Source organism: Ambystoma mexicanum, chromosome 6p (assembly GCF_040938575.1).
Source record: "Ambystoma mexicanum isolate Mex_15411 chromosome 6p, UKY_AmexF1_1, whole genome shotgun sequence".
NCBI classification, from domain to species: Eukaryota; Metazoa; Chordata; class Amphibia; order Caudata; family Ambystomatidae; genus Ambystoma; species Ambystoma mexicanum.
Window position 1 is genome coordinate 657,130,558 of NC_090935.1, and position 26,954 is coordinate 657,157,511.

Sequence of the window (26,954 nt, forward strand, 5' to 3'; positions counted from 1 at the left end):
ATAATTTGACGGATATTATGTTGATAATAATGTATTTGTATAGGAAAGTGACAAAAAAAGTTTGCAATATACTAAAAATGTCAATAAAAGAAAAAATGATACCATCTTCTTGTAGCTATTCACAGGGAAATCACTTGGGTAGCCCAGGTCAGGTCTCAAATTGATGCTTCCATAGCACAAGCACAGTAGGGGAAATCATTGGAAGAGAGCCCTCGCAGGTTTTGGGAGCTGAGCAGGGGGAAATGGCGGCAAGGCCCAAGTATCGAAGCCAGAGCCAGACGCACGCTCTGGCTTAAGTTCCACAGCTTTTCTATGACTGAAATGGCTCTGGGAAGGAGGCCACCCTGTCAGAAACAGGCCGCCGGACTAAGAGTACAAGAGTAACTATGGTGAGTAACCTGTAAATGCTGCAAAATATGCGTTTGTCCTCAAAATGATAATTGATTTTGTACTGTACAGTCTACACTTGACGAGCAGGGCTAGTGACGCATTACTTTATCACTGGTACAGGTAAACGGGACACAGTGCAGTGCTTCTCCTGTGGTGGCTGCTTGGCCAATTGGATGGAAGGAGATGACCCCTGGAAGGAGCACGCAAAGTGGTTCCCAGAGTAAGTGAACCTATCCATTGCTGGCCATTTTTAAGGAAACGTTTTACCACCTGGCATTTGTCTATTTTGTGATGCAAGTCTATGCCTCTTGTCCATGCACTCCACATCAGGTTTTACTTAGTAACTGTATGTTTTGGGAAACATATCATTTTTACCAGATATTGTTCCGCGGTCGTTATGGTGGTTCAGGTGGTGCTTTTAGTAAGTGCTTAGCAACCACATACAGCCTAGTAGCAAAGTTCACTACATAGATCGGTATTACCCAAATTGACCTTTTACAATTGACCTTTTGCACAATTGACCTAATTATAGTGGTCCTAAATGGCCTTCTGCACAATTGACCTTTATATTATTTTAGTTATTTTATATATGTATTGGGTTGGTGTTGGATTATAAATAATATAAGGGAATTGGGTGGGGGTTTGCGGGGGGTTTCAGATTGGGGTGGCTGCGGCGGTTCCCCCCTTATATATATCCTAATTGACCTTGCAAATTAGGTCAATTCTCCCGAGGTCACTTCTCCTGAGGTCAAATGTGCAAAGGTCAATTAGTATACAACCCATAGATCTGTACTGGTGGAAGGCAACTTGGAGGCTTTCTGAGCCTGCAAAGCATCCTCTACTGTGGTGGGAGGCTACTACTATAGAACATGTATCACGCTGCCATTTTGAATTTGATCATTAATAACATTTATAAAAAAGGACATTTTGGAATTGCTTGTGGTTAAATTTATCATAAAAGCTGAAACTATATGATTACGTCATCTTCTATTGAAAGGATATATTTTATTTTATTTCTCATTATTGAAAATAGAAAACAAGTGTCAAACTTATCTTTCGTTGGCATTGCGAAAAAGAGAAAAACAACTCTTTTCTCCCATAAAATGACTTAAGTCACTCCCCTTTAAATACCAGAAATAAGACACTTATTTTTAAATTCCGCAGCAAGTGTCCATCCTTCAAATTAATAATGCAGAGACCCCACAGGCCCTAAGAGGGGGAAGAGCAGGATAGACCTAGTGGCAAATGCATGGCCACTCCTGTAGAACATCTCATGATATGATTTGATATGATATGGCATTTGTAACGCGCCTATACACAGGTGTTTCAAGGCGCAACGAGGCAGGGAGGGGGGAACAAGGGGAAGACAGACAACAATCCTGCTAGGCCAGGTATCATTCAGAACGCGCAAGTGCAGGGGTAGGTGAAGGGAAAAGTGCAAGGGGAAGGGGAGGGGGGAAGTGCAGTACAAGTAAGTAGAATAAAAAAATAAAAAAAATATATAAAATAAATAAATAAATAGGGCCAGCTGGTGGCAAGTGCAAGGTAAGTGCAGACAAGTGCTGGGAAGGGGGGGCTGTAGGGATACAGAGACAGTCCCGCAGTGCAGGGGTTGCCAGGGAGGCAGTGCAAGTGAAGAGTGGCTGGGCCCAGGACCGAGGTCGGTGAGAGTGGGCCAGTTGCAGATTCAGTGTAATTTCAATGAAGAATTTAGCAGGGGAGAGGGACAGAGAAAGCAGAAGCAAAGAGGAAGGTTTTGGGGTGCTTCCGGAACCGGAGATGGTTCTCCTCAAATTTCAGGGAGGCAGGAAGGCTGTTCCAGAGGGAGGCCCCTGCCGCGGAGAGAGATCTACCCCCAGCTCGTTGCTTTGAGAAGCGGCTGACCCTGAGGGAGTTGGAGACGGATGAGCGAAGGGCTCCGGAAGGAAGAGAGAGTTGAAGGTATTTAGGCCCCAGGCCCCAGGAGGCCTTGTGGACAATGCAGAGGGTTTTGAACTTAATCCTCGCAGCCATTGGGAGCCAATGTAGAGATTTCAGTCCTGAAGAGATACGGTCCCTGGGCTTGAGGCCAAGGACAAGTCTCGCAGTTCTGTTCTGGATGAGTTGCAGAGGGCGGAGAGTGGATGCAGGCAGATTAAGATAGAGGCTGTTACAGCAGTCCAGCTTCGAGAGAACCAGGGCTCGGGAGACAGTGAGCTTCTGGGGGAAGGAGAGGAAGGGAAGAATACCTCTGAGGAGGTGCAGCTGGTAGTGTGACTTCTTAGAGACGTCAGATATGTGAGGAGAGAAGGAGAGTGTGGAGTCGAAGATGACCCCAAGGTTTTTTGCCTTGCAGGTAGGAGCAGGAAGAGGGCCAAGAGAGGCCGGCCAGAGAGCTGCAGGGAAGTGTGTATGGCCCCCATTTCTCCTGGGAGAGTCCTCCACCACAGCCCTCTGGAAAAGACACACCCCAATTCCAGAGGCCCATATCGCCGCACATTCGCAGGGCAAAGGTCCCCATCAGCCTCCTGGGAAGGCTAGAACCCTTGGCTTTTCAGTCCACTCTGAGCTTCACAGGCTGTCAGAATGAGGCTTGGAGGCCTAGTGACTGCAGTTCCCTTTTCACCTGCAGAAGGTTCCACTGTCTGCTCAGTCTCCAGACTTAAATCTGGGATCAGTAAAATGGGCTGGCCATGGGACACTACCGAATGTATTTCATCATTATCATCATCATCATAAAAGCCTATATTCGACCATCAAGGCCTTCAGGTACAAAAGCAAGATAAAATCGCATTGGCAGGCCATTTGGCAAGTTCATCAATTATGCAATAGTTGTACAATTATCATAAAACATATAAAACAACATCAAATACATCATGGAAGGGTTTTAAAACTATTTCATTTAGTGGATCCAAAAAAACTCAATTTACCCGAAGTAAACCGAAAGAGGAGCAGGAAGAGCAATGACATGAAAAATCGCATTGTACATCAACTAACATAAGTCAGCGAGCGACATCTCCAAATCCAAGCCAGATAAATATATTTATCCACCCAATAAACCACATCCAATTCATTGGTAGATTTACAAAGGATCATTGCAGTAGCTAAAGTGTGTGTGTGTGCCCTCTAAAAGAAGGGTTTCAGATATTTTGCTCTCAGAAATTTAAAACCATCACACAACAACATGAAATGGGTCTGGGTTTCTACACATACCCCACAAACCGGGCAGATGTTAGAATATGTCCAAGTACAAGTAAACTCAGCCTGAATTCTATATACAGAGCGTGAGCAAACTGTGGTTGAATGACATCAAGCTATTCTTCAAAACCGAATTCCAATTTACTCGTTAAATGTAAGTGTCCTAAGGTCGTACTTTGGCATGTTGTCTCCAGCTCCCTACGGAATTGTAAGGACGCCGCTGACTTTACTCTGTTTTTGCACTCCCTGCCGATAGATGACAGGTTCTCCCAGAGGACTGCCAAGTACAGAGATGTCAGCCATCTCTTGGCATGAACAAACCAGGGCAGAGATCTTCCTCCGTCAAGTGCTAGAACGTGCTCCAAAGACTCTCTATATTTGGTTAATCTCGGGGTTCCCCACACTCTTATCCAATATGACCCCGACCTCACGCCTAGTTCAACCACAATGGGTAGCAGATTACACTCTGTGTGGATCTGGGCATTTGGTGTACTAATGGGCAACACTAAAAGCTTTATTTTCTACAATTGAAAGGTTTTTTGCTCTGGCGAGTCCCCAAATGTGAGCTCCAAATGAGGTCAAAGCCTTTGCCTGTAGTTGGTACAACCTGAGAGCTGGACCAAGCGCCCCTCCCCCGTGTCTGTAGAAACATGTTTCCACTGCTCCACTGTACTTTCATAGGGTCAAACAGTTTCTGTTTTTTTTGTTTTGTCACTGGAATATATGTCCTAATTTGTTTAACCCATCATAAACTGGCTTATTACTTGATCTCATCTTGATGATCTTGTACAGGCACCCATTGTGGGAATGCTTCCATCAAATGGAAATGTGGTATTTTAAGTAATTTCTATTCACAATTGACATCCCTGCTCTTCAAATATTTGCAAATACAAATATACTTACACAAGACCACGTGGACACTAATCCACCCCACTCTTACCCTGAATTTGTGGCAGCTTTCAGAGCCAGTAAATAAATAGACTATTGCAACTTGTATACCATACTTTTTCATACATTTAAAAGCTCATAAGATTTGTGAATTGGGATGCACTTTTTAAATGCATTGGAATGGGTCACCCAGCCCTCCTGATTGTGTAATTGAGCACGCCGATTTACAAAGGGGATAGGAATGAGAGCATCATGGATGCTCTCATTCTGAGCACCTTGGAGAACTGCCTGTAGGTCATTCCATTCAAGTGAAGTGCGCGCTACTTCATCTATTGACATTCAGTGTAAAGCGTTTCAAGATCTGCTGTATAATCGGTCAGATAGCACAGCGAGTAGAGTGCTTGCTTTGACATCTGTGCAGAGCCTGTTGACGCAGGTTCAAATCCCAGCTGAGCCAAACTCTGCCTTTCATCCTTCTAAGGTCAATAAATGAGCACCACACCCTGTGGGTAATAATAAGCAGCGCTCAGAAGCCTGAGGATTCATAGCGCTGTATAAAATGTGATATTGGCCCACATTACAACCCAGGCGTTACGGGGTTAACGGCGCTGTAAAAGGTAGCGGCGCTGTTAAACCCTTAACGCCTGATTACGAGGTCCCTTTGCGGGTGGCACTTTAACGCCTGCTTTTAGCAGGCGTTAAAAAACCAACCCGCAAAGGGACCTTGGTGCTAAGTACGGTGCCGCCTTCCCCATTCCCATTGAGCCCTATGGGGCAAAAATGGGAATGGGGAAGGGCCATGGCGGCATGGGGAATTACCGCCCGCCAACCTCGGAATGGGGCGGTAATTCCCCATTTCGCCATGGCGGAGTCGGTAAGTTACCGGCGCACCATGGTCCAACGCCTGGGTCGTAATGAGGGCCCTTGTCCAGTTTACATTCAGTTTTTAACCTTAGGTACTTGCAGTGCAGCCTCAATGTTTGACATTGTCTCTGTGCATGTTAGCACTGTTCTTTACCTAGTAACTTCTAAAACCCACACATTCATTTCAGTGTAGTGTTCAGGTTCCACTTCAAGTTTTTTAATTATGAAAGTAATGTAATGAAAAATATATTCACAGTAATACAAATATGTCTATGCCCAAGAATTACCTTTTGTAGAGATGTATGTCTCCAAACCACTTCCTCTGCTTGTTGTTCCCCCTGGAAATCCATCTGTATTGGTCCCTTGAATAATCATGCTCATGTAGACTTTCCAGAGGCACAAAGATATACACTTCTCCTGCTTTTGGAATCACAGGAGGCCTGTGCATGATTAATTCAGCTGAAACGCAAGCTTTATATGAAATGCAGGCAATCATCCCTTCATCCCCACTGACACTTTTAGAACGTACCCAAACTCCACTAGCCCATCCCCCTCAACACTCCCACTTGTAAAGGATTTTCTGTACAATATGGATACGATTTTGGGGTGCAGCAACAAAGTGCTGTAGGAACATGAAAGGAATAGTCTTAAAAACTGTACCATCATCTACTGGCCTGCTCCTTCGCTGCCCTGCTTTTGGAAGGAACAATCAGCAGTTCTTGAAAAGAACAAAACAAATATTATACTATTGTTACTGAATGAGAGTTTTCAATGTTCAGTCCAGCAACAATGTCATTTTCACACCTAATGCTTTGCACAGCTTTCATACTTAACACAGAGCACTGATGGCTCTGCAATAGGTTTCAGGAAAGTGCAGTTCAGTTTTGTTTCTGCAATGTTAGGGAAAGTGCTGACAAAATATGGAGGCCAGTCTTTCCATAAACTTGCAGTGAAGCTGATCCATGGAATTTCTGAAGTTAATCAAGCTTCTCAAGTTATTAAAGGCAACGCAAGCCAATTGCGAGCCAATTATGTTTGTGAAACTCCTGCCATATGAGATGATAAAGGCAATATTTTTCGGCTTTCAAATAACATTACGTAACCTATAACTTTGCTGCCTCGCCTTGTCACAAAAGCACCTTGTTTGTATGCACCGGACAAGCACAGTGGGCTGTGATTCTTTGCAATAAATGGGAAACACGGAGACTGGTTGAGATTTTTTTGGAAGCACTGGAAAACACCACCAGAATGTAAACAAAATAAACACTGAACACAAGAATCCCTACTTGTAAGACAGCACCACACCAGAAACCAACCAATGAATGCCAAGTTAGCCAAAACCACCCAATGGTGCACAAAAGGAAATCCGATTTAGAACATGATCAACACAGGAACCAAGTGAGTGATTAGGTCCACCAATGGCATTTTCCATCAAGAGATCTGCACACCAACAACACTGGTGGCTGCCCAACACCAGTCCCCAGGAAATGCAATCCAGAAACCCCATCCTTTCAAGGTTCCAGGTAAAGCTTCTGGAGGGAAACGGCCCTACCACAACCCAGATATATTAGGCTGTGAGATATTCGACGTACGCTATCGCCCAATTCAGCGGCCTCATTTGACAAGCTTCTCCCAGGAAATATAAAATCATACACAAATACAGAGCATCGGGAAGTGAAGGGAAGTAGAGGTCATTCACGAAGCAGTGATCTCGATGACTCCTTATTTGTCCATGTAAGCATACGCTGCCCACCAAATACAAACTCATCTTTCATCCCACCCACGTGGTAACACACAAAGTTCCTGAAAATGGTACTTGATCTGGCATGGTACCTCTAATCCCAGTTTACCCAAGTGATGTTGCTCGATGACTTCAAGCTCTGAGTATACAATCCATTTAACAACCTGCTTCAAACAAACCAGCTTCAAATGTAGTAGAGAAAATGATGAGATATCTGCTCCCTCCCAACAGGCCAAAGGCTGGATCTTGTACTCAGCTACAATATTGAAACACCCCATGCAACATTACAGCTGTACTCTTGGGCTGACCACTTCTGCATGTCAGTTTCGAAGCGTCATAGTAGGGTTATCCCAAATGTTATGTCCCGGACTCCCAACTTCAGTGAGCAGGGAAGTTGGAACAATGATACCCTGGGGGGGAAAGTAGAACGAGACCGAGTGAGAGAGACAATACAGCAATGGCACAGAAAGCCTCAAAGGGAAAAGTTCCTAGCGGGCACAGTGTGAGCCACCCCGCGGTTTACAGTCACAGAATAACGCTTACCTGGTAATGAATGAGGGGGAGTGCTGCTGACCACCACAGCAATACCAGGAACTGAAAACAGAATAGCAAGCGGGGAAGAAAAATAAATGCAAACATATGCAAATGAATGCTTCAAAAGACGTTTATGTGAAATGCAACTGTTAAATGTTAAATGTTAAAAGTATTTGTACCGCGCACTGCCACCAACGGTATTGGTCCCCAGGCGCTCTGGCGGATCTGTAAACGATAAGGTGGGATGGGTTAGTGAGGTGAAGAGGGAGTAGGATAGTGAGAGGAGTGGTGTTCTGTTGGCAGCTTCAACTCGGTATACACCGAGTGCTGAGCTTTGGTGCAGGTATTGGATCGGTGTCAGTCCACGTGTGCTATTGCTCTGGCTTATGTGTTGTTGCAGTGTTGTGAAGTGCGTGCGGCTTGTTGTGCGAGAGATGGTTGTGTGAGTTTTTTGAGTGAGATAAGAATGCAGAGTTTGAGTTTATATTGGTTAGTGGGTTACCTGACCTTTAGCATGCTAACATTCACAGTTTTGTCTAAGTGTGGCACTTGTTGGCCTTCACAATCCCATCTAGATGCGGCACAGGCCAATGTTTAGAATTCTATCTAGGTGTGGGCATGCCAACATTCACAGTCTTATCTAGATGAGGCGCAGGCTAGTGTTTAGATATCTGTCTAGGTGTGGGCATGCTAACATTCACAGCTTTATCTGGATGCTATGCAGGCTGCTGTTCACAATTCTAAGTGTGGCACATGCTAACATTCAAGTTTCATCTAGGCACGGGCATGCTATCCTTCAATCAATCCTATCTAGATGTGAAGCAGGCCAATGTCCACAATTCTAAGTGTGGCCTATGCTAGTCTTAACGTTTCGCATAGGTGCGGGCATGCTAACATTCAAAGTCCTATCTAGATGCGATGCAGGCTAATATTCTCAAATCAATCTAAGTGTGGGCATGTTGACATTCAGGTTTCACCTAAGTGCGGGCATGCTAACATTCAAGGTCCTACCTAGATGCGACGCAGGCTAATATTCACAATTCTATCTAAGTGTGGCCATGCTAATATTCACAATTCTATCTAAATGCGTCTGCCGGTCTGGATATGGTCCGTCCGGTACGTAAGAGTGGGTGAGTCACTTGAGGGCTTTCGTCTGGGTCTAAGTATGTGATCAGTCTCTGGAGCCACCCTTTTGTGGCTATTTTCCATGATATCTTATGTTCTGTCGAGTGGTTGATTATTTGGTTTGAGTGTTTGTCCAATTTGAGAGTGGCCGAGGTTGGAGTTATTTTCATCGTTGTTTTAATGTCTGGGCATTCTAGTGCGTCTCCGTTGTGGTTACACTGTGAAGAGCCATGATCTGAGGAGTTTCCTAAATGCTAGGTGGTTTGTTGTGTTCCGTATATTCTTAGGTAGGTCATTCCAGGTTTTGGGTGCCTGGTGAGAGAAAGAGGATCATCCGTATTTTTTTCTGTTGTAGGGTTTTGGTTCCAGGCGTATGTCGGTGCTTGATCTTAGGGTTCTTGTCGATTGATGTAGGCGTAGTTTGTCGCTTAGGAATTCTGCTCCTTGTTTGTGTATTGCTCTGTGCGTGATGCACATGGACTTGAACTTTATTCGCTGTTTTAGTGGTAGCCAGTGCAGTATTTTTAGCGCGGGTGTGATGTGTTCTCTTCTGGGGAGCTTGAGGAGGAGTCTGGCTGCTGCATTTTGTATGCATTGCAGTTTTTTTTAGAAGTCGTTCGGGCATGCCCAGGTATAGGCTATTGGCATAGTCTACTCTGGACATGATCAGAGCGATGATGGTTAGTGTTTTGTTGGCAAACGACAGGAACGGTAGGATCCTTTTTGCTGCTCGCAGGAGGAAGAAACATTTCTTGATTACCAAATTTACTTGTGGCTCTAGAGTGAGGTTGTTATCCATCAGAACCCCTAGGTTTTTTACAGTTGATGATGGTTCTGGTGTGGTGCCGAGCTCTTGGCCAGGGGATGTAGTTGATGTCTCCTCCCTTTTTTGAAGCAATCATTATCTCTGTTTTGCCTGGGTTGATTTTGAGATGGTTGAGGTTCATCCAGTTGAATATGTCACGAAGGCAATTCTCTAGTGTGGTGATTTCTTCTCGGGTGTCTTGTATGTTGAAGATTATTTGAGTATCGTTGTAGCATGTGAGGCCGTGTTTTTTGATGAGTTTGATTAATAGGTAAATGTAGATGTTGAATAGAAGCGGGGAGAAGGATGATCCTTGTGGTACTCCGCACGTGGAGTCTCTGGGTTTGGATTTAAAAGGTTTCATCCATACTGTTTCTGTTCTGTTTGTTAGGAAGGATTTGATCCATAGTAGGGAAGTGTCTGTTATACCTAGTCCTTCTAATCTCTTTATGAGGATGGCGTGGTTGACAGTGTCGAAAGCTGCAGACAGATCAAGGAGAATCTGGGCGGTACTGTTGTCCGAGTCTGTGTTTGTTTTTAGGTCGTCCCATATTGAGAGGAGAGTTGATTCTGTTCCTCTCATAGGTCTGAAACCAAATTGTGCCTGGTCTAGTAGGCAATGCTCTTCTATGGATTCTTGGGTTATTTCGTAGATGTACGTTTCTAGCAGTTTGGCTATGTAGGGTATGTTGGAGATGGGTCTGTAGTTGGATAAGTCCTGTACGTTTCCTGTTGTGTCTTTGAGTAGCGGCTTGATGTAAGCTGATTTGAAAGCCTGTGGTACTTTACCTGTTGAGATTGGGAGGTTGAGGAGGTTCCTGTGGTATTCCATGGGGGTTCCTTGTTTGAGAATTGTTTTGTATATGTCTGGGGGGCAAGGGTCTTCAGGAGAGCCTGATTTGTTACTTTGGTTTACCAGTTTGACGAAAGCTTCAACTGATATTTCTGGGACATTTTGTAGCTTGTTTGCGTGTTCCTCGTCGGTGTCGGTGGGGTTTGAGCTGTGATCGCTTGGTCTGTTTTGTATGGTGTGTAGGATGGAGGTTATTTTCTTTTTAAAGTGGTCTCTGAGGTCCTCGCAAAGTTTCATCAATGGAATTGGCGTTTTGTTGGAGCCCGGTGGGTTTTTTATTTCGTGTATGATTTTGAATAGTTCTTTTTGAGCGTTTGGTGCTCTGAAGATTCGGTTGTTGTAATGTTTCCTCTTCGCTTTTTGTATTTCCTTTTTATATGAGCGGATCTGTTGTAGGAATTTCAAATTGTTTGCAGTGGTGTTGTTGGTCCTCCATTCAGATTCTAGTTTTCGTTTTTTTTCTTTTCATGGCGTTGAGTAGTGGGGTGAACCATTCTGCTGTAGTTTTCTTACGTGATGGGGTGAAGGGCTTTTCTTTGGCGATGTCGTCTAGGGTTGTTGCAATCCAGGTATAAAATAGGCCAACTTTTTTGTCTAGGCCTGCGTCTTCCATGGTTGATGCTTGTGGTTTGCTGAGTTCTAGGAGCTCGGTTAGGTTGGAGTTCATGGTTCTCGAATTTCTTTTCATCATGACGGGTCGTTTTTCTTGTTGCTTTTTTGTTGGGGTGGCCGTTGTGATTATGAATGGAATGATGAGGTGGTTGCTCCAAAGTATTTGAATTGGGGGTGCCGTGGTGATGAGATCCTTGTTGGCGAAGATTGAGTCAAGTGTGTGCCCTGCTGAGTGGGTTGCTCCTTTGACTAGTTGTTGTAGGTTCATGGCTGCTAGTTGGGCGGTTAAGGATTTTTGTGTGGTTGTGGTCTCTTCGTCGAACCAGATGTTGAAATCTCAGAGGATGATCAGATGATTGTACTTGATGCCTAGGATGGTGATTGCTTCCGTGAAAGCGTCTATGAAAGTCGCATCGTAGGTTGGTGGTCTGTATATCAGTATGAATTTCAGGTTAGTTTTGGGGTTTACTGAAAGTCGTAGTATTAAGGATTCACATTTATCGATGTTTAGTGGATCTTCCATTTTGATGGCCAGTTCCTTGTGGATGATCGCTAGTCCCCCCCCCTCTTTTGGATTTTCTGTTTGTTTGGATGCATTTGAAGTCTTCAGGCAGGCAGTTGTTGAGGGTGATCTTGTAGTTGTCGTCTAGCCATGTTTCAGTTACAAATAGGATGTCCATGCCTCCTTCTGACAAGAGGTCGTATATTTCAGTTGAGTGTTTGGACATTGACCTTGCATTTATTAGGTTACAGTGGATTCTCTGGGTGAGATTTTGTGTTGAGCATATTTTTTGTTCAAGTTTGTAATTGTCTGTTCGTGGTGTTTCCGCATTGATGTCGGTAGGATGAAGAACGTCGACGGCTGCTTCTTCATTGAAGCGGTCCAATAAGTTGATAACAGGGCTGATTAGTCTTGGTGTTTCTGCTGTGATGCTGCTCGGATGAAGATCAGCGGTGGTTTCTTCATTGAGTCCGATTGTTGGGTGGGAGGTAGCATTGATGGTTGTCGGTGCTTCGCCGTATTGTGCGGGATGTAGTGGAAATCAATGTTGCCCCGCTGTTCTTGTGCTGTAAGGGGTAATGGGGTCAGAGCCCTCCCCCGCGTGTTTCAGGAAATTCTTTGCATGTTTCGAGGTTTCCGTGTTGGGGTGTCGGTGTACCGTGGTTGTTGCGAGGTAAGGTGTGAGGTATAAGGATTTTTCTCTTGTAGATTTTGTTCGGGTTATGGCTGTGTTAGCCGTGTTTCATTCCAATGGGGCTGCTTCTTGTGGGTTCTGTCGGTGTTGTGTGTTCGCGTCTCTTGTTGCACGATCTTGTTCTCTTTCTCAGCGTCCTTTTCTGGGTTGGGCCATTTTCCAGTTTAAGTGCAGGCGTAGTGAGGTAGTTGGTCCTCTATGCTGTGTTGTGCAGTCGCAGTGACCTCGGTTTTTCCTTCTCTGGATACGCTGGGTTGTTCTCTGGCTTAGTGTTGCTTTTCTGTTGGTGGGTAGGGTGTGTTTCCTAAGGGTGCACTGTCAGGGGGATTAGAGTGTTAACGGTCTGTTGGAATGGGACTTAATTGAGTTAGGTTGTGGTGGGTTTCCGGGATTGATAGACTACTGAACTAAGCGCAGTTAGATTATTTGAGAGACCTGTATCGTGGGAGACAGTCCTATCAGTGCAATCTAAACATCACACAATGCAGTTTGGAGACAGAACCCTGCTAGATTTGAGAGACCTGTACAGTGGGAGAGAGGCCTAACCATGCAGTATAAACATCATACAACGCAGTTTGGAGACAGAACCCCTGCTAGGTTTGAGAGACCTGTATAGTGGGGAAGAGGCCTAGCAGTGCAATCTAAACATCATACAATGCAATTTGGAGACAGGGCCCCTGCTAAATTTGAGAGACCTGTATGGTGGGAGAGAGGCCTATCAGTGAAATCTAAACATCATACAATGCAATTTGGAGACAGGGCCCCTGCTAAATTTGAGAGACCTGTATAGCGGGAGAGAGGCCTATCAGTGCAATCTAAACATCATACAATGCCATTTTGAGACAGAGCCCCTGCTAAATTTGAGAGACCTGTAGAGTGGGAGAGAGGCCTATCAGTGCAATCTAAACATCATACAATGCAATTTGGAGACCTGGCCCCTGCTAAATTTGCGAGACCTGTATAGTGGGAGAGAGGCCTATCAGTGCAATCTAAACATCATACAATGCAGTTTGGAGACAGAGCCCCAGCTAAATTTGAGAGACCTGTATAGTGGGAGAGAGGCCTATCAGTGCAATCTAAACATCATACAATGCAATTTGGAGATGGAACCCCTGCTAAATTTGAGAGGCCTAAACATGCAATCTAAACATCATACAATGCAATTTGGAGACAGACCCCTGCTAAATTTGAGAGGCCTAACCGTGCAATCTAAACATCAAACAATGCAATTTGGAGACAGACCCCTGCTAAATTTGAGAGGCCTAACCATGCAATCTAAACATCATACAATGCAATCATCTTCTTTACTTTGGGTTTGATAATTGGCTCGGAATCTGGGGTAGAGTAGTTGCTCTACCCCTGACCCAGGCCACTCCTACCTTACTGGTCCTTGCAGATGATGGTTGACGGCCGGCCACTGCTTCCCCTGCAGACACCGGCTGACACTTCTTGGAGCCGCCTCTGTTGGAGCCGCCCTTGGCCTTAGGGCCCTTAGCCGCAGGGCTGCACGGGCAGAAGGGCTGCCCTGGGAGAGTCAGTTATGACCTAGATGGGGTACCAATCAGGGAGCGGGGTGGGCTGAAAGGCGGGGGCTTAGGAGAGGGAAACACAGAAGGGAGGCGAACTGGGGAGCGGGGCTGATGGGGCTGCACACGGGCCTAGGGGGGCCTCTGGGCTGGTGGGGAGATCAAATAAGAGGCCTAGATGGTCAGAACTCACCGGCAGGCTTCCTGACAAAAGTGGCACGAAGTGTGCAGCTGCGGTCGCTAGGCCCCGCTGCTGGAGAAGGGGAATACCAATCAGGGAGCGGGGCGGGCTGAAAGGCGGGCTTAGAAGAGGGAAACAGGGAAGGGAGGCGAACTGGGGAGTGGGGCTGATGGGGCTGCACACGGGCCTGGGGGGGCCTCTGGGCTGGTGGGGAGATCAAATTAGAGGCCTAGATGGTCAAAACTCACCGGCAGGCTTCCTGACAAAAGTGGCCAAGAAACCATCTTTTCCCTAATATGCTCAGCTGTCATAGAAATGCAGTCCCATAGAGTGTATGAAAACTTTGCTAAGGCACATGTGGAGCTGGCTGAATTAAGGACCATGCTCCCCACAGAAAATACTTTTCTTGCCCAGGCATCTACCCTTCTGTCATCCCTATCCGGTGGGATGGTTGGATAAGCAGCTTGTTTTGAGGTTGCGGCCTGCACCACCAGACTTTCTGGGGTGCGGCGTTTTGATAAGTAGTTGGGGTCACTATGAGACAGGCGGCATTTTCTTGTAAAGTTCTTGTTTACTGCCGAACTTGACACCAGCGTTTCCAAATTGGCACTCACCCTTTTCTGTAGAGCAATGTGGAAAGGTAAAATGGGATCTTTTTTTGAAGACCTTTATCTAGATCATCCTGCTCTAAGGGGAGGGCAGGTCTGCTCTATCCCAGGTAATCTACTACCTTAGGCATCAACTGCTTGTATGAGGCAACTGCATGTTAATCGTACTTGGGTTTACCAAATTCTAATTCTGGTTAAGTATCCACTCCACTGGCTGTTTGCAAATTTTCATAAAGGTTCTTTAACCTGAATTCCTCCGATATAAAACTTTCAGTGACATTTGTTGTACCATATTGTAACCCAAATGGTGCACCATTATCAGATGGCTCATTGTCCTCAGAGATTGAGGTTAGTGACTTCAAGTAATCCTTTCTTGGCAAAGGAGTGAATGTTTTCTGATTAGGGCGTAGAAGGTTTCAAACATTTTACCTAGACGCTTGAGGAATGGTCAATGTCTTTGATAAAGAAGTTTGGCTTCGATGGCGCCATTGGTGTGGATGGGCTGGCTGGTGAGGCTGGCGTCGACCTCAACTTATCTTTCGTTCTAGGAATAAGGATCCTATGATTATTTCCTACCATGTGGAGGAGTCGATGGCTCTCGATGCAAATCTGGCCTTCGTCCCGGGCTCAAAGGGCGCACAGGGTTTTACTCGAGCCCTTGCCTCACTGGCTTTAGAAGGAACGGTAGGTGTATTGCTTGACTAGGGTTTTTAAAAAACGTCGAGCATTTATAACCTGAATGCTCCCCATTCGGCAGGAGTGGAGGCCTTAGTGGAACAGGATAAAGCTCTCTAGGGAGAGCAGTCAGACGTCGAAGTAGGCGACTTATGGTGCCTCTTCGACGAGTGGTGGGAGCCACTCCTTGACCTGGACCTTTTCACCTTCTTTCTTCGAGGAGAGTCGCCTCTCGCATCGTTAGGTTTCTTCAACTGGGTAGTAGAGGGAGTTTTTTTTTTTTAGGGCTTCTACCTACCGCCAAATTCCCCTTAAGCTCCTTCAGAGCTTTCCCGGTCATCGATTGGCATTTCGAGCTGGCCGAGGTCTTGTGCTCCAGACAGACACAACACAAGCATACCCGATGTGGATCGGTTAGTAGCATCTTGGAACCGCAGTCTTGATCCTTCTTAAACCCGGTCTTCGGGGTAGACCGTGCCGATGACGAAGACATTTTTGTATATTTCGCAAAGGCAATACTGAAGCACGCTGTAGTTCTAGAAGCGTAAGCTTACTTGGAAAAACGGAACTGAAGCCAACGGGCGCTGCGCGCTCTATATATGCCTTCAATGACATACTCCAGACGGAGGCCCTAGAGGGACATCGGCTCGACTGCATCAACGCACAGCGCCCTCTGGCAAAAAGAAAATCCGAAGCTGGATATTGTATAGCAAAGATAAGGAATACATGGGAGGATGTTAGGTAAGAATTGATGTAATACTGTGTGAGATTACACAACACTTATCTGCTTGGTATTAGGTGACCCACCTTTTAGTATAGGTCTGTACCACACAAGTTGATAGTGTGACTGAGCAGCCAGGCCCATCTCAAGAGGGGTAAATGTGAGCTGTAGCAATGAAATTCGCAAATACAAGTAAAAAAGTTACACTTACACTCAATGTTTCAGTTATAAATAGTTATTTATTTAATATCTATTTTTAAATCAGCATGCTTTAAAAAGGGCAAGATATGTAACAAATATACTTTAAAATACTTTCCCCAAATCAGCATAAGTTTAGTGGATACTCTTTAGAGATGCTTTTTACACACTTCCTACACCCGGAGGACAGTAATGGCATTTATATATCACTAGTTATACTTTACAGATTGAGGTTGCATAAAGGAAGGAAAAAGGTTAAACAGGTTCTCAGGGCATGCAAGTGTACCTAATTCTTCCAAAGAAGGCTAGACAAGCCTTTCCCAGCAATAACAGTCTAAAACAAGTTACCACCTATGAGGGACAGAAATATCAAAGTCAATGGACTAGAAGAGTCTGCAGGGAGCCAGGACAGCCAAAGTCAATTGGAGCAAAGCCCAAGGAGCTGAGGAACTTCTTAGATAATAAACGTCTTGCACAAAGTTAGAGAGTTTTGTAGAAATCACTTGCAGGGTCACAAGCTGTTACACTTGTGAAAAGTAGAGTTGGAATCAACTCCAACAAAAGTAGCCAATGCAAGTCTCAACTGAGAAGAGCACAGCTAAAGACACTGGTTTGAAGACGAGTAGTCGAGCTGGATTCTGTCCTGTTGCAACGATGCAGATCCATGTTCCTGAGCCTCATTCGTGTGGACAAGAGGGAGGACATCTGTAGGACTCCTGCGGCAGCAATTTGGATGTCGTAGGCTGTAAATCACACAGCAGCCAATCATGACTGGTTGCATTCAGGCATTCCCAGAGGCAAAGGACAGGAGAGTTTCAAGAACCTCCCACACATCCTGCGTTTCCAGTCACTGAAGCCAGAGGCGGGTCTCAGGACTGAAGCCCTCCAAAGGCAAAACAAACAAAGGGCTCAAACCTGGCTCGGGGCACAGAGTAAAACCCCAGAAAGACCTCACAAACAGAAAATGGTAAAAAAAAAAAAAAAAAAAAAATGACGAACAGGCTATTTTGACAAAATGGTCATCCATTGGTTCTATACTGCAGCTGAAGATTCAGCCTGCGGTAGAAAAGCACAATGGTAGGAATATTAAAACACTGCCACCAGTCATTTAAAGTAGTAAGTGTAACATAAAAAATGTTACGTGATAATGTAGATTAAGGGGCTACAAGGTAACCCTCTTTCCCCCAGCCCTCCACATAAGATGATTGTGTTTGCTGGACATACAAAGAGAAAAAGTAAAGACAATTTCACTTTACTATTCTTGGGAGCGGCAGTTCACACAAGAAAAAAGGTATTTGAACCTTGTGAGAAATCTAGAAGGATTTCTCTGACACTGCACTGAAGTAAGTAAATCTAAATGTAAGTGTAAGAAGTAACCAGATCTGAGAACGACTAGGCCTCTATATTCAGTGCAAGACCTCATGTAGCTTCGAGCAAGACTCCAGTTGAGTGATATGAAATGATATGGCATTTATAACGCACCTATACACAAGTGTTTCAAGGCGCGATGAGGCAAGGGAGGGGGAACAAAGGGAAGACAAAGACAACGATCTTACTAGGTCAGGTGACATTGAGATCGTGCAAGTGCAGGGCAGGGGAGGAAGGGGAACAGTGCGGGGGAATGATATGCTTGCAGTCGGGCTGGATCGGTGAAACTTTGCAACTAATGCTATATTTACTGACACGTTTTGAATTGTGCTGGCTACGCCAGCTTAGAAAGATACTTCCACTGCACAATGTAAACCCATGTTTTACAAACTGAAGCAGCTTCAAACAAATGACAAAGAGTGAGAGTCTTAATTGTAGAAAGTGTGTACATCTGTGCTGGTTATCTCTTGAAGACTGGGGAAGTGGCCGTGGGAGGCTAGGCTTGACTGTCTCCACAGAGAGGTCATTGTGCTTAGTGCGAGGACTGAAATACTCCTTATTGAAGTCATAGGGAGTCATTACAAGTTTGGAGGTAGCCATGCCGCTATTAGCGGCATGGCTTCCCCCTTACCGGGTACCGGGTCCGGGTTCCTCAAATGAGGAATTACTGGGCCATTCCGACCTTGGAGGGCCCGTCAATTCCTCATTCAAGAAACCCAGAGCCGGTACATCCCCATTCCCATTTGGGCCCCCATAGGGCTCAATGGGAATGGGGAGGGCGCTAACAATGGGCCTGTTTATAACAGGCCCGTTGTTAGCACCCTGGTCTGCTCGCGGGACCCGCTAAGGATGACTGGTTTTACCAGGGAGCCTTAGCGGGTCCCGCGAGCAGAACTTGTAATGTGGCGGTAAGGGGTTGACGGCTCTGGCACCTTTACTAGCGCGGTTAACCCCTTACCGCCACACTCGTAATGACGCCCAATGACCCCCAAAGTATCTTACACTCATATTGAAGTCAATGGGGCTCATCACGAGTATGGTATGCGGGAAAGAATTGGTGGTAAAGGAATTACCACCACTTTTCCCGCTTCGCCGTACTACGAGTTTGGCCCTGGAGTGGAGGTAAATCCCCCCACTTTCTGCCGCAAATCGGTCTCTCAAAAATTGGGGTTTACTCTGCCACTGCCACTTGTAATCTGGCGGTAATTCCGCCAGACCAAGTGGCATTAACGGTCATTCCGTTGGGTGGTATTCTGGCAGATTTACCGCCTGAAATACCACCCAACTTGTAATGAGCCCCAATGTACCGAAAAGCTATACATTTTGTGGATAAGGGGGCTGGGCAGGAGAGGCTTGGATTGCTCGGGATTGTGTGCTTTTCCTTTTTACGTTCACTCTGCAGTGCTGATATTAAAGATTTACTAACCTCAGCCGAGATTCTAGTCCCACGTCTGATTTCTGCAACACAAGGTATACAAACAGTTATGAAAATCTCCCAAAAACAAAACAGAAACGCAAAAGAGGAAAGGATAAAGGCAAGGGAGGCCCCAAGATCAGAAGCTCTAGAAAGACTGATAGAAAAAGAAGCAGGGAAAAAAATAAAACAAGCAACATTAAGCTGGAAGAAATCAATGTTGTGATGCAACACCAGAGCCATGGAGGCTGCGTATGTGTGTCTAAAAGTCGCACTGAAAGAACGCTACATACCACAATATAGCTTCAATCTAAACCCCTAATTAAATGCAATGCCAGTGGCCACCATATTGGAAGGGTCCCCAATGCAAATAGGTTCCTGCTTCATTCTATGGCATCGAGTCCTAAGTTTAAGACCACCCACAGTCCTTCTCACCCTTCTGGCCTTTCATGTTCAATGTATTACTATTGTATGTCAGTGCTCGCTGATCTGTATTGTTCACCTTTCTTTGTTCTTACAAATATAACATCTTGTTATGATGCGCACATCATTAGAGACAAGGCTATAAGAAATGCAAGAGGGATGTGTTTGAAATGACCAACACACAGGACTACATGACAAGCCATATGAATGTTGATGTGGTATTGCATTTTGTGATTTCAAAACATCTGCGTATTGGCCTTTGTGGGTAGTGTGTATGATTGCGCATGTCTATGATTGTCAACATTTGTGGAGACATGTATAACCACCAAAAACATCAGTATTAGGCATGTGGCTGCACATATGTAATATTCTCTTTCCCCGGATGACTTTATTGTAACCATATCAAGGCAATGCATGGCCAGTATATGGGGGGGCAGGCATGTTCAATGGTGTGCTTACTGTTCTGCATGCGTTTACGGTCCTCCTCTGTCTGTTTGATACCCAATGTCTCCTAAGACACATTAGCCGCCTTTCTCCATGCAGCCGCCCCTGCCTAACTGATGGCCCCCTTGGAGGTTTCTTCTTACTCTGCCAGGTCATGGATGGTTATAGCTATGCTACTGCTCCTGCCACGTTATTGCAGGAGGCAGCCCCCTGCCGCTTCTACCTTCGTGCATGAGCCCTGGGTACCCCAGTCCATTTCCATTGAATAGGGTGAGTTCTCGGCTTCCTAACTTGGAGGCTGAGAGCTTGGAGCCTGGTGAAAGCGCCACTCCCGCCAGGCCTATGTGCTAGGGCCCTTGGACCACATTCTCTGCTTTACAACTTCTAATGCATTCTCCAAATAAGAGGCACAGAGATCCTGGTGGTTTGAGGATAAAAAGGATAAAGGCATTATTCGTGATGTATTGCTTAAACAGAATTGAGAAATACACCGTAGTGGATGCACCGGCAGTACTGACAGGGGCACCATTTGGGGGTCGCCAGGGGTCACAGCTGCGACCCCTAAAGATCTTCCTTGCTACCCCTTAAAAAATAAAAAGAATATATATATATTCGAACGTGATCTAGTGGGTAGCTTTGCCGCGAAACGCGTCGTTGTCGCTCATTTTCTTTTGTGCATGGCATTTAATTAAAGAATATTTTGGATGTTTGGAGGACTGCTGGTCTTTTTGTAACTCTGGGTCCAGAGTGGAATTTCCACGTGGGTCCGTTTTCTGGAGTGCACTCCGAACGCCTTATACTGCGGTACAAGGCAACTTTATATATATGTATATATCATTTTTTTTAAGTGGAAGCTCCTGGGCTGTGGCCAGCACCATGTGGCTCTTGGTTTCTAGAGAGGCTGGATTTCTTGTTCGGGCCTCTTAAGAAAAACAGGGGGTTCCACAAGTGTAACACTTTGAGTTGTGACCCTAAATAAGAAAGAATAGGAATAAAAAATAATGTGTCTTTCTTGAATTCTATACAGTCATTGACAAAAACTTCCAAAAAGCATTTAGGGTAGAATAAGCATCCATTTTGGAGTATGTATTTTGCTTTTCGCAAGTTGCAGTTATAGCATGTTTTTTTCTGCCGCTGTCTCTGTTACGATCATCACAAGACATTCCATCTCGGTGTCCTCGGCCACTTGACAAAATCCTTGTGACTAAGAGCTTGTGTACAATGTAGACATATTTCACTATAGCACATAAAGTGGCCCTTGATTTCATTGTGCCACAATGAATGCCTTGTTATAATGTGCCTCTTTCCTAGCTCACTTGTATGCTGTTCAGGATGTTTTTTTGCATGTAACGAGGCCTGAGGACCCAGAGTATGGGATGCCGTGTGTGTGCGCTGCTTTCGTTGTCCTACTCTAAATTCTTTAATACACAGTTATTAACCCTCCCAATGGTATGTATTCTGCCAACCTCTGAAGCCTGAAAAGTACATCCACGCAGGTTTGATATGTGGCAGACCTGCAGATGAACTGGCCTGCTGTTAAATCTGTTATCAGTTTAATAGTATCCACTACAGAATGTAATTTGTTTTCTGACTTTGAGAACATTCAGACATGTAATTGCTAATTTTACTATAGCCGGAAAGATAGCTATAGCCGACAAGATAGCTCAGTGGCTTAGCGCTCGCTGCTGCAATGTGTGTGTCATCTGCAGGTTGCAGTTTCGAATTCTGGCAAGGCCAACTCAGCCTTTCATCTTTCTGAAGTCCATAAATGAGTACCAACACATTTTGATATTGTATGTGTATTTGTTCTATATAAAGCGCTTGAGCGCAAGTGCTATATAGTAACGCATCATTATCATTTGGCCTTGGACGTCTGTTTGGATACACGGTAATTTGACAATATGGGCCTATACACACTGATATTAACTATACAAATGGTGGTCCCTTCTTGTATGAAATGTATATCATATTACAGTGATATCGTACCCATATTTATTTTCGTACTGCACTTAGGAACAATGCTATGTGATGCCACTTTCTTTTTTGTCAAGGGGTGAAAGGTCGTGTTCCAATGCTTCCCGTGATGGCACTTCTGGGTGGGGTCAAATGCCTCACTTCCTGTGATGTCATCAGAAGTCAAGGGCCATGTGATGTCACTTCCGCTACCCCTGGCATTTTGGTGAAATGCCGTCTGATTACTGTTGGTCATTATATGGTCAAGCCTTTTCAAAACATACAACCTCAGAGAAAGAACACATTCCACGTAGAACTGAGTAATGTCCAGGTTGTTTATTGGCATATTCTCTATTTTTAAGGTGCCATTTTCTGAGGAGAGTGAAATCCCAGGACGAGATTGCTGAGTACATTGACAGTTACTCTGGATTTGGTAGGACTACGGTGAGTTAATGTGCTATTTTCTGTAACCGAATGTTGCATATGCATTTAATCATGGAACTAAACCTAATACGTTTCCCTTTAGCTTGATCCTCTGCTGAGAACCCGGTTTGCCCATCACAAGCACTGAGGTTGTGTTGGGATGGGTTGGTGGTGTTCACATTGTGAGGGTCTAGCTCCATGAGTGCTTTACAGGGAACAAGGGAATGTGAACCTGTGATAGATGCTGCGATGATTACACCCCTCACAGAAAAGGTTAGTGTTGTATATGTCTTGCCTGGGTGTGCAGGAATGTTGTGATGTCATGTGGAGTGTTGATGTCTGAGTGTTGGAATGTGTGAGTGAAGGTTCCAGCCCTGGTCAGTTGGTGAACCCCCTGCCTGGGTGATGGGCTGTCACTGTTAATGTCCTTCAATGTCCTTTATGTAACTTAAATGACTGCCTGTAAAGATACTTGTGAACCTGTTAATAAACCTGGCAAGTCAACCACAAGAAGGTATGTGAGTCACTTCGTAACAATGGCGACGAGGATGGGATGTCTTAAAGAGGTGAACCTGCGTGCAAAAGACTGAAGAAAACCTCCTGCGGGGGGGTGCAGGGAAGAGCTGGACAGAAGGACAACACTGCCCCCCATGACAAGTAAGACCCATCACCCAGGGCACTAAGGGGGAGGAGGAGGAAAGCCCCGCACTAGAAGGGATCAGCCGCCCATAAGGGATAATGAGATGAAGGAAAGCTGAAGAAGCGTGCTGGCACTTAAAGTGAAGAAGGGAAGTTGTCCTAAACTTGTAGAAAGGGAAATCTGTCCCAGAGAATGAGAACCAGGAATATTATTCTCGAAGAAGTTCAAGTTTAAACGGAAGCTAAGTGAAGTGCTAGTAGTGAGGAGCGCACAGCAGGGTCCCATAAAAGCAAAATGTGCATACAAAATGAGGATGGAAATGGGCAGCTGTACGAAAAAATATCCCTGTACAGCAGAGTAGCAATTAACACTGGCCACTGTTGAGCTAGCGAAGGAGAAGGGCTTAATTTACCACGTGGATCCCCTGTGGTGTGTGTGGGTGGCCTTGCAGACAGTTGGGGTTGAGAGATGTGAACTTTTCCATGCCTGGATTCGTAATGATGACGTCAACCATGGTACAGGGGAGTTGGCGATCGAGAGGAATGTTAAACACAAACATTCTCAGTGGAATCTACTATTGCTTTGTACACGTTATTGGTATGGTGATGCAGCGCCTTTGTTTAGTGGAAGCTTTGCTCTCCAATGCTGGGAGAAGGAAAGAAAAGCGCACCCTACCATGTTCTGTTTACGTGCGTAGGAAATGGTTTGCCAGAACTAATCCTGTGCAGCGCAGGGCTGCTATGTTAATTAATGAGGCTGTCGGAGCACGCGGAGCTGCAAAGGAGTTTCTAGCTGCAGCAGTTTACTCTCGGGAATGTCAGAAAAGAGGACGTTTAAAGTATGTGGCAGCAGTATATCAGATAGGAGGTCTGACGCGGAGGTACTGTTTACTTTATGCCTGGAAATACTGGTCCTGCTTTCTGTTATGACCGCGTAGAGGTACTGTTTACTTTATGCCTGGAAATACTGGTCCTGCTTTCTGTTATGACCGCGTAGAGCAGGAGAGCAAACTGTGACATTTTGCATATAGGACCTGTTTGAAAGTTTCGGACATTTAGGGGAAATATGTGGAACATGCCGGGTTTGCTAAGAAGAAAAGGATGCATTTGTTTTATGGAAAGCCAAATGGCGATATAATAAGAGGAATTTCCCGTTGGCAGAGAATGCATAGCTGATGTGCCTCAATACGAACAGAAGATGTATCCTTTTTAAATGCTGCAGTGCATGTTATGGAGAGGCGTGGAGAGTATGTAAAGATGCAGGAAGTGTATGGTAGGAGCCAGTGTAACTAATTTCAAAGCTGCAGGAAGTGTATGGTAGGAGCCAGTGTAAATAATTTGAGGAATTGCAGCACAGAGCCTGTAATGGGCTATGGACATTTAGGGGCATTTTGTAGGTCATTGTGTGGGAGTGGTTTGGTTATGGATGAAAGTAGTTCTAACCAAATTTGAGGAATTCCAGGTAAAGCCAAGGACTGGCTATGGACACTTGATATATATTAGTAGGGCACAGTAGTAGGTTGCTTAAAGGCAACATGGACTTTTGGCAATTGCAATGTTAGTATGGCAGGTTTAGTGATGCGTGGTTGATAGATTTGCAATGTTTGGTATGGCATGTTTAGTGTTGCGTGGTTAATAGATTTGCAATGTTTGGTATGGCATGTTTAGTGATGCGTGGTTAATAGATTTGCAATGTTTGGTATGGCATGTTTAGTGTTGCGTGGTTAATAGATTTACAATGTTTGGTATGGCATGTTTAGTGATGCGTGGTTAATAGATTTGCAATGTTTGGTATGGCATGTTTAGTGTTGCGTGGTTAATAGATGTTGCATCTTATGACAAGTTTTAACTAATTTGAGGATTTGCAGCTTAGGTCGCATAGTGACATGGACTTTTAGGTTGGGATTTGGGATGGATTTGGTGCTTCTAATATTTTTGAAGACTATATGCTTTAGCCTTCATGAAATTATATGGTGTTGAAGAAACATATCAATGCAAATGCAAAGAACAATGCTATGTAATCTGCATGTTGTGATGTGTGATGCTTGGTCGGGTTGGGTATGGATGGGAGTGGTTATGAGTGCCTTTAATCCTGGTTGTGGATGGTGCTTATATACATGTTAGGAGCATAGTTTGGCTGATGGTGAGTGTGCCTAGCCGACATGTTCCACCTACCATATGCTGAGATGGGTTGTCATCTCAACATTGTTTTAAGTATGGTATGGGTGCGTCTGTGGTAGGGGCGTACATGGGTTAATGGCATACGTTGGATTGTGGTTGTAGCGCCACTATTTCAGTGTGGAAGTGTCTGTAATAATTGAGATACATGGTGAGGCCACGTATGTTTGTGCATGGTGGTAGCGCCACCATTTCAGTGAGGACGTGACTGCGTTTATTGTCATGCAGGGTTAATAGCTAATCTGAGTGGTAGTAACTCAATCCAGACAAGGTGCGACTGTGAGTACAGTCATGCATAGTTATAGCTATTTAGCTTGGCGGTAGCGCCCCCAGTTAGTTGGGGTGTGACTGTGATCTTGGTCACGCATGGTTAAAGAGGTATGTGTGCGGGTGGTAGCGCCCCCGGTGTTTGTAGGATCATGTCTGTTGGTGATGGGCATGCAAGGTCATACATGTACATCTATCTTGTGGTCGTGCACCACTAACATTTTTCTTTTATTGCGCGCAGGCGGTTGTTTCTGGCTGCACTGCGTGCCTATTGAAGACTCGCACCATCTTTCAGGGTCCAGAGTGTGCTAGTATTTAGTTGTTGGTCCTGGTGTGCCTGGCCAGTGCACTGGGAGTAAGCTGAGCGTCAGAGCGTTAGTGCACACGCTGTGTGCCTGCCCTGGTCATCCGAGTCGGTGTAGATGGGGTGTGTTGGTATGAGTGGAGGTGTGTCCCGTGGTGTTTTTCATGTTGTGATTAGTTGCAAGCAGGGGAGATGTGTTGTGTGCAGTGCCTAGTGTGTGCAGTGTGTTAATGTAAAGGGGGGAGATATGTTGTATATGTCTTGCCTGGGTGTGCAGGAATGTTGTGATGTCATGTGGAGTGTTGATGTCTGAGTGTTGGAATGTGTGAGTGAAGGTTCCAGCCCTGGTTAGTTGGTGAACCCTCTGCCTGGGTGATGGCCTGCCAGTGTTAATGTCCTTCAATGGGCCTCATTACGACCCTGGCGGTAAGGGGTTTACGCCAGCGTTAGCTGCGCCGACCCCTTACCGCCAATTACGAGGTCCCCTAGCGCCATGGTGCTTTTAACACCTGCTTTTAGCAGGTGTTAAAATCCATGGCGCTAAGGGACCATGGAGTTAATTACGCCACCGTAATTTACGGTGGCGTAATTAACGCCTTCCCCACTCCCATTATGCCCTATGGGGCAAAAATGGGAATGGGGAAGGGTAAATGGGGATTGGGGACTTACCGCCCCGCCAAGGTCGGAATGGGGCGGTAAGTCCGCCAACCACCATGGCGTAAACGTAGTTTACGCCATGGTGGTAAAGTCACGGCCCAGGCGGTAACTTACCGCCTGGGTCGTAATGAGGCCCAATGTCCTTTATGTAACTTAAATGACTGCCTGTAAAGATACTTGTGAACCTGTTAATAAACCTGGCAAGTCAACCACAAGAAGGTATGCGAGTCACTTCGTAACAGTTAGCAATAGCATTGGTGTTGTTAATAGAGGGATGGAGGCGGTAAGGGGTTATATGGGTAGCGGGAAGTGGTGTGTGACTAGAAGGATTTCTATTTATTTTAGGAATATCTCTAGGGAGGGAAAAAGCCTCAAGTGGATGGGCAGAGATTTCCAAAAAATGAGTTCATAGAATAAGAAGGTCTATCTTTTAGTCTTTTCCTTGAGTAACATTATAATTGTCCCTTTATAAGGCGCTTAATACCAGAGTGAGCTTTCGAAGCGCAGGATCGGGATGGGAAACTGTGTTTCGCGGTGCTGTCTAGCTTCCATGACACACAAGTTGCCCCTGAGCTATCCTTCCGCCCCTGCCGCGGGTGGTGCGTGTGAGGTGCAGCGTTTCTTTCAGGCAGCCTGGATGGCTAGTGTGGGTGGAGTGCTTTCCATATGCTGCAGAGCCACTTGACCTGGATGTGCGCCGTAAGACAGCTGAAGTCCACCAGCACAGGAGTGATGGCTCATGCTTGCGCTGGCTGGACACCAGCAACATTGTGACAATCGTGACAGCATT

The 26,954-nt window shown here is 45.3% G+C and overlaps 1 protein-coding gene across 3 annotated transcripts in view; it reads left to right on the top strand.

The window, feature by feature from the left end:
* NAIP (NLR family apoptosis inhibitory protein) overlaps window positions 1-26,954 on the top strand; it is a 683,156-nt gene that overhangs the window by 11,051 nt on the left and 645,151 nt on the right. For 2 of the 3 annotated variants that reach the window (XM_069627525.1, XM_069627526.1), the window contains exons 2-3: window positions 511-610; window positions 22,059-22,140. In XM_069627525.1, the coding sequence (XP_069483626.1) occupies window positions 564-610; window positions 22,059-22,140 (129 nt within the window). In that variant the 5' untranslated portion in view covers window positions 511-563. Of the gene's footprint in view, window positions 1-510; window positions 611-22,058; window positions 22,141-23,537; window positions 23,640-26,954 lie in introns of those variants that run through there. The other variant, XM_069627527.1, reaches the window with a different exon arrangement.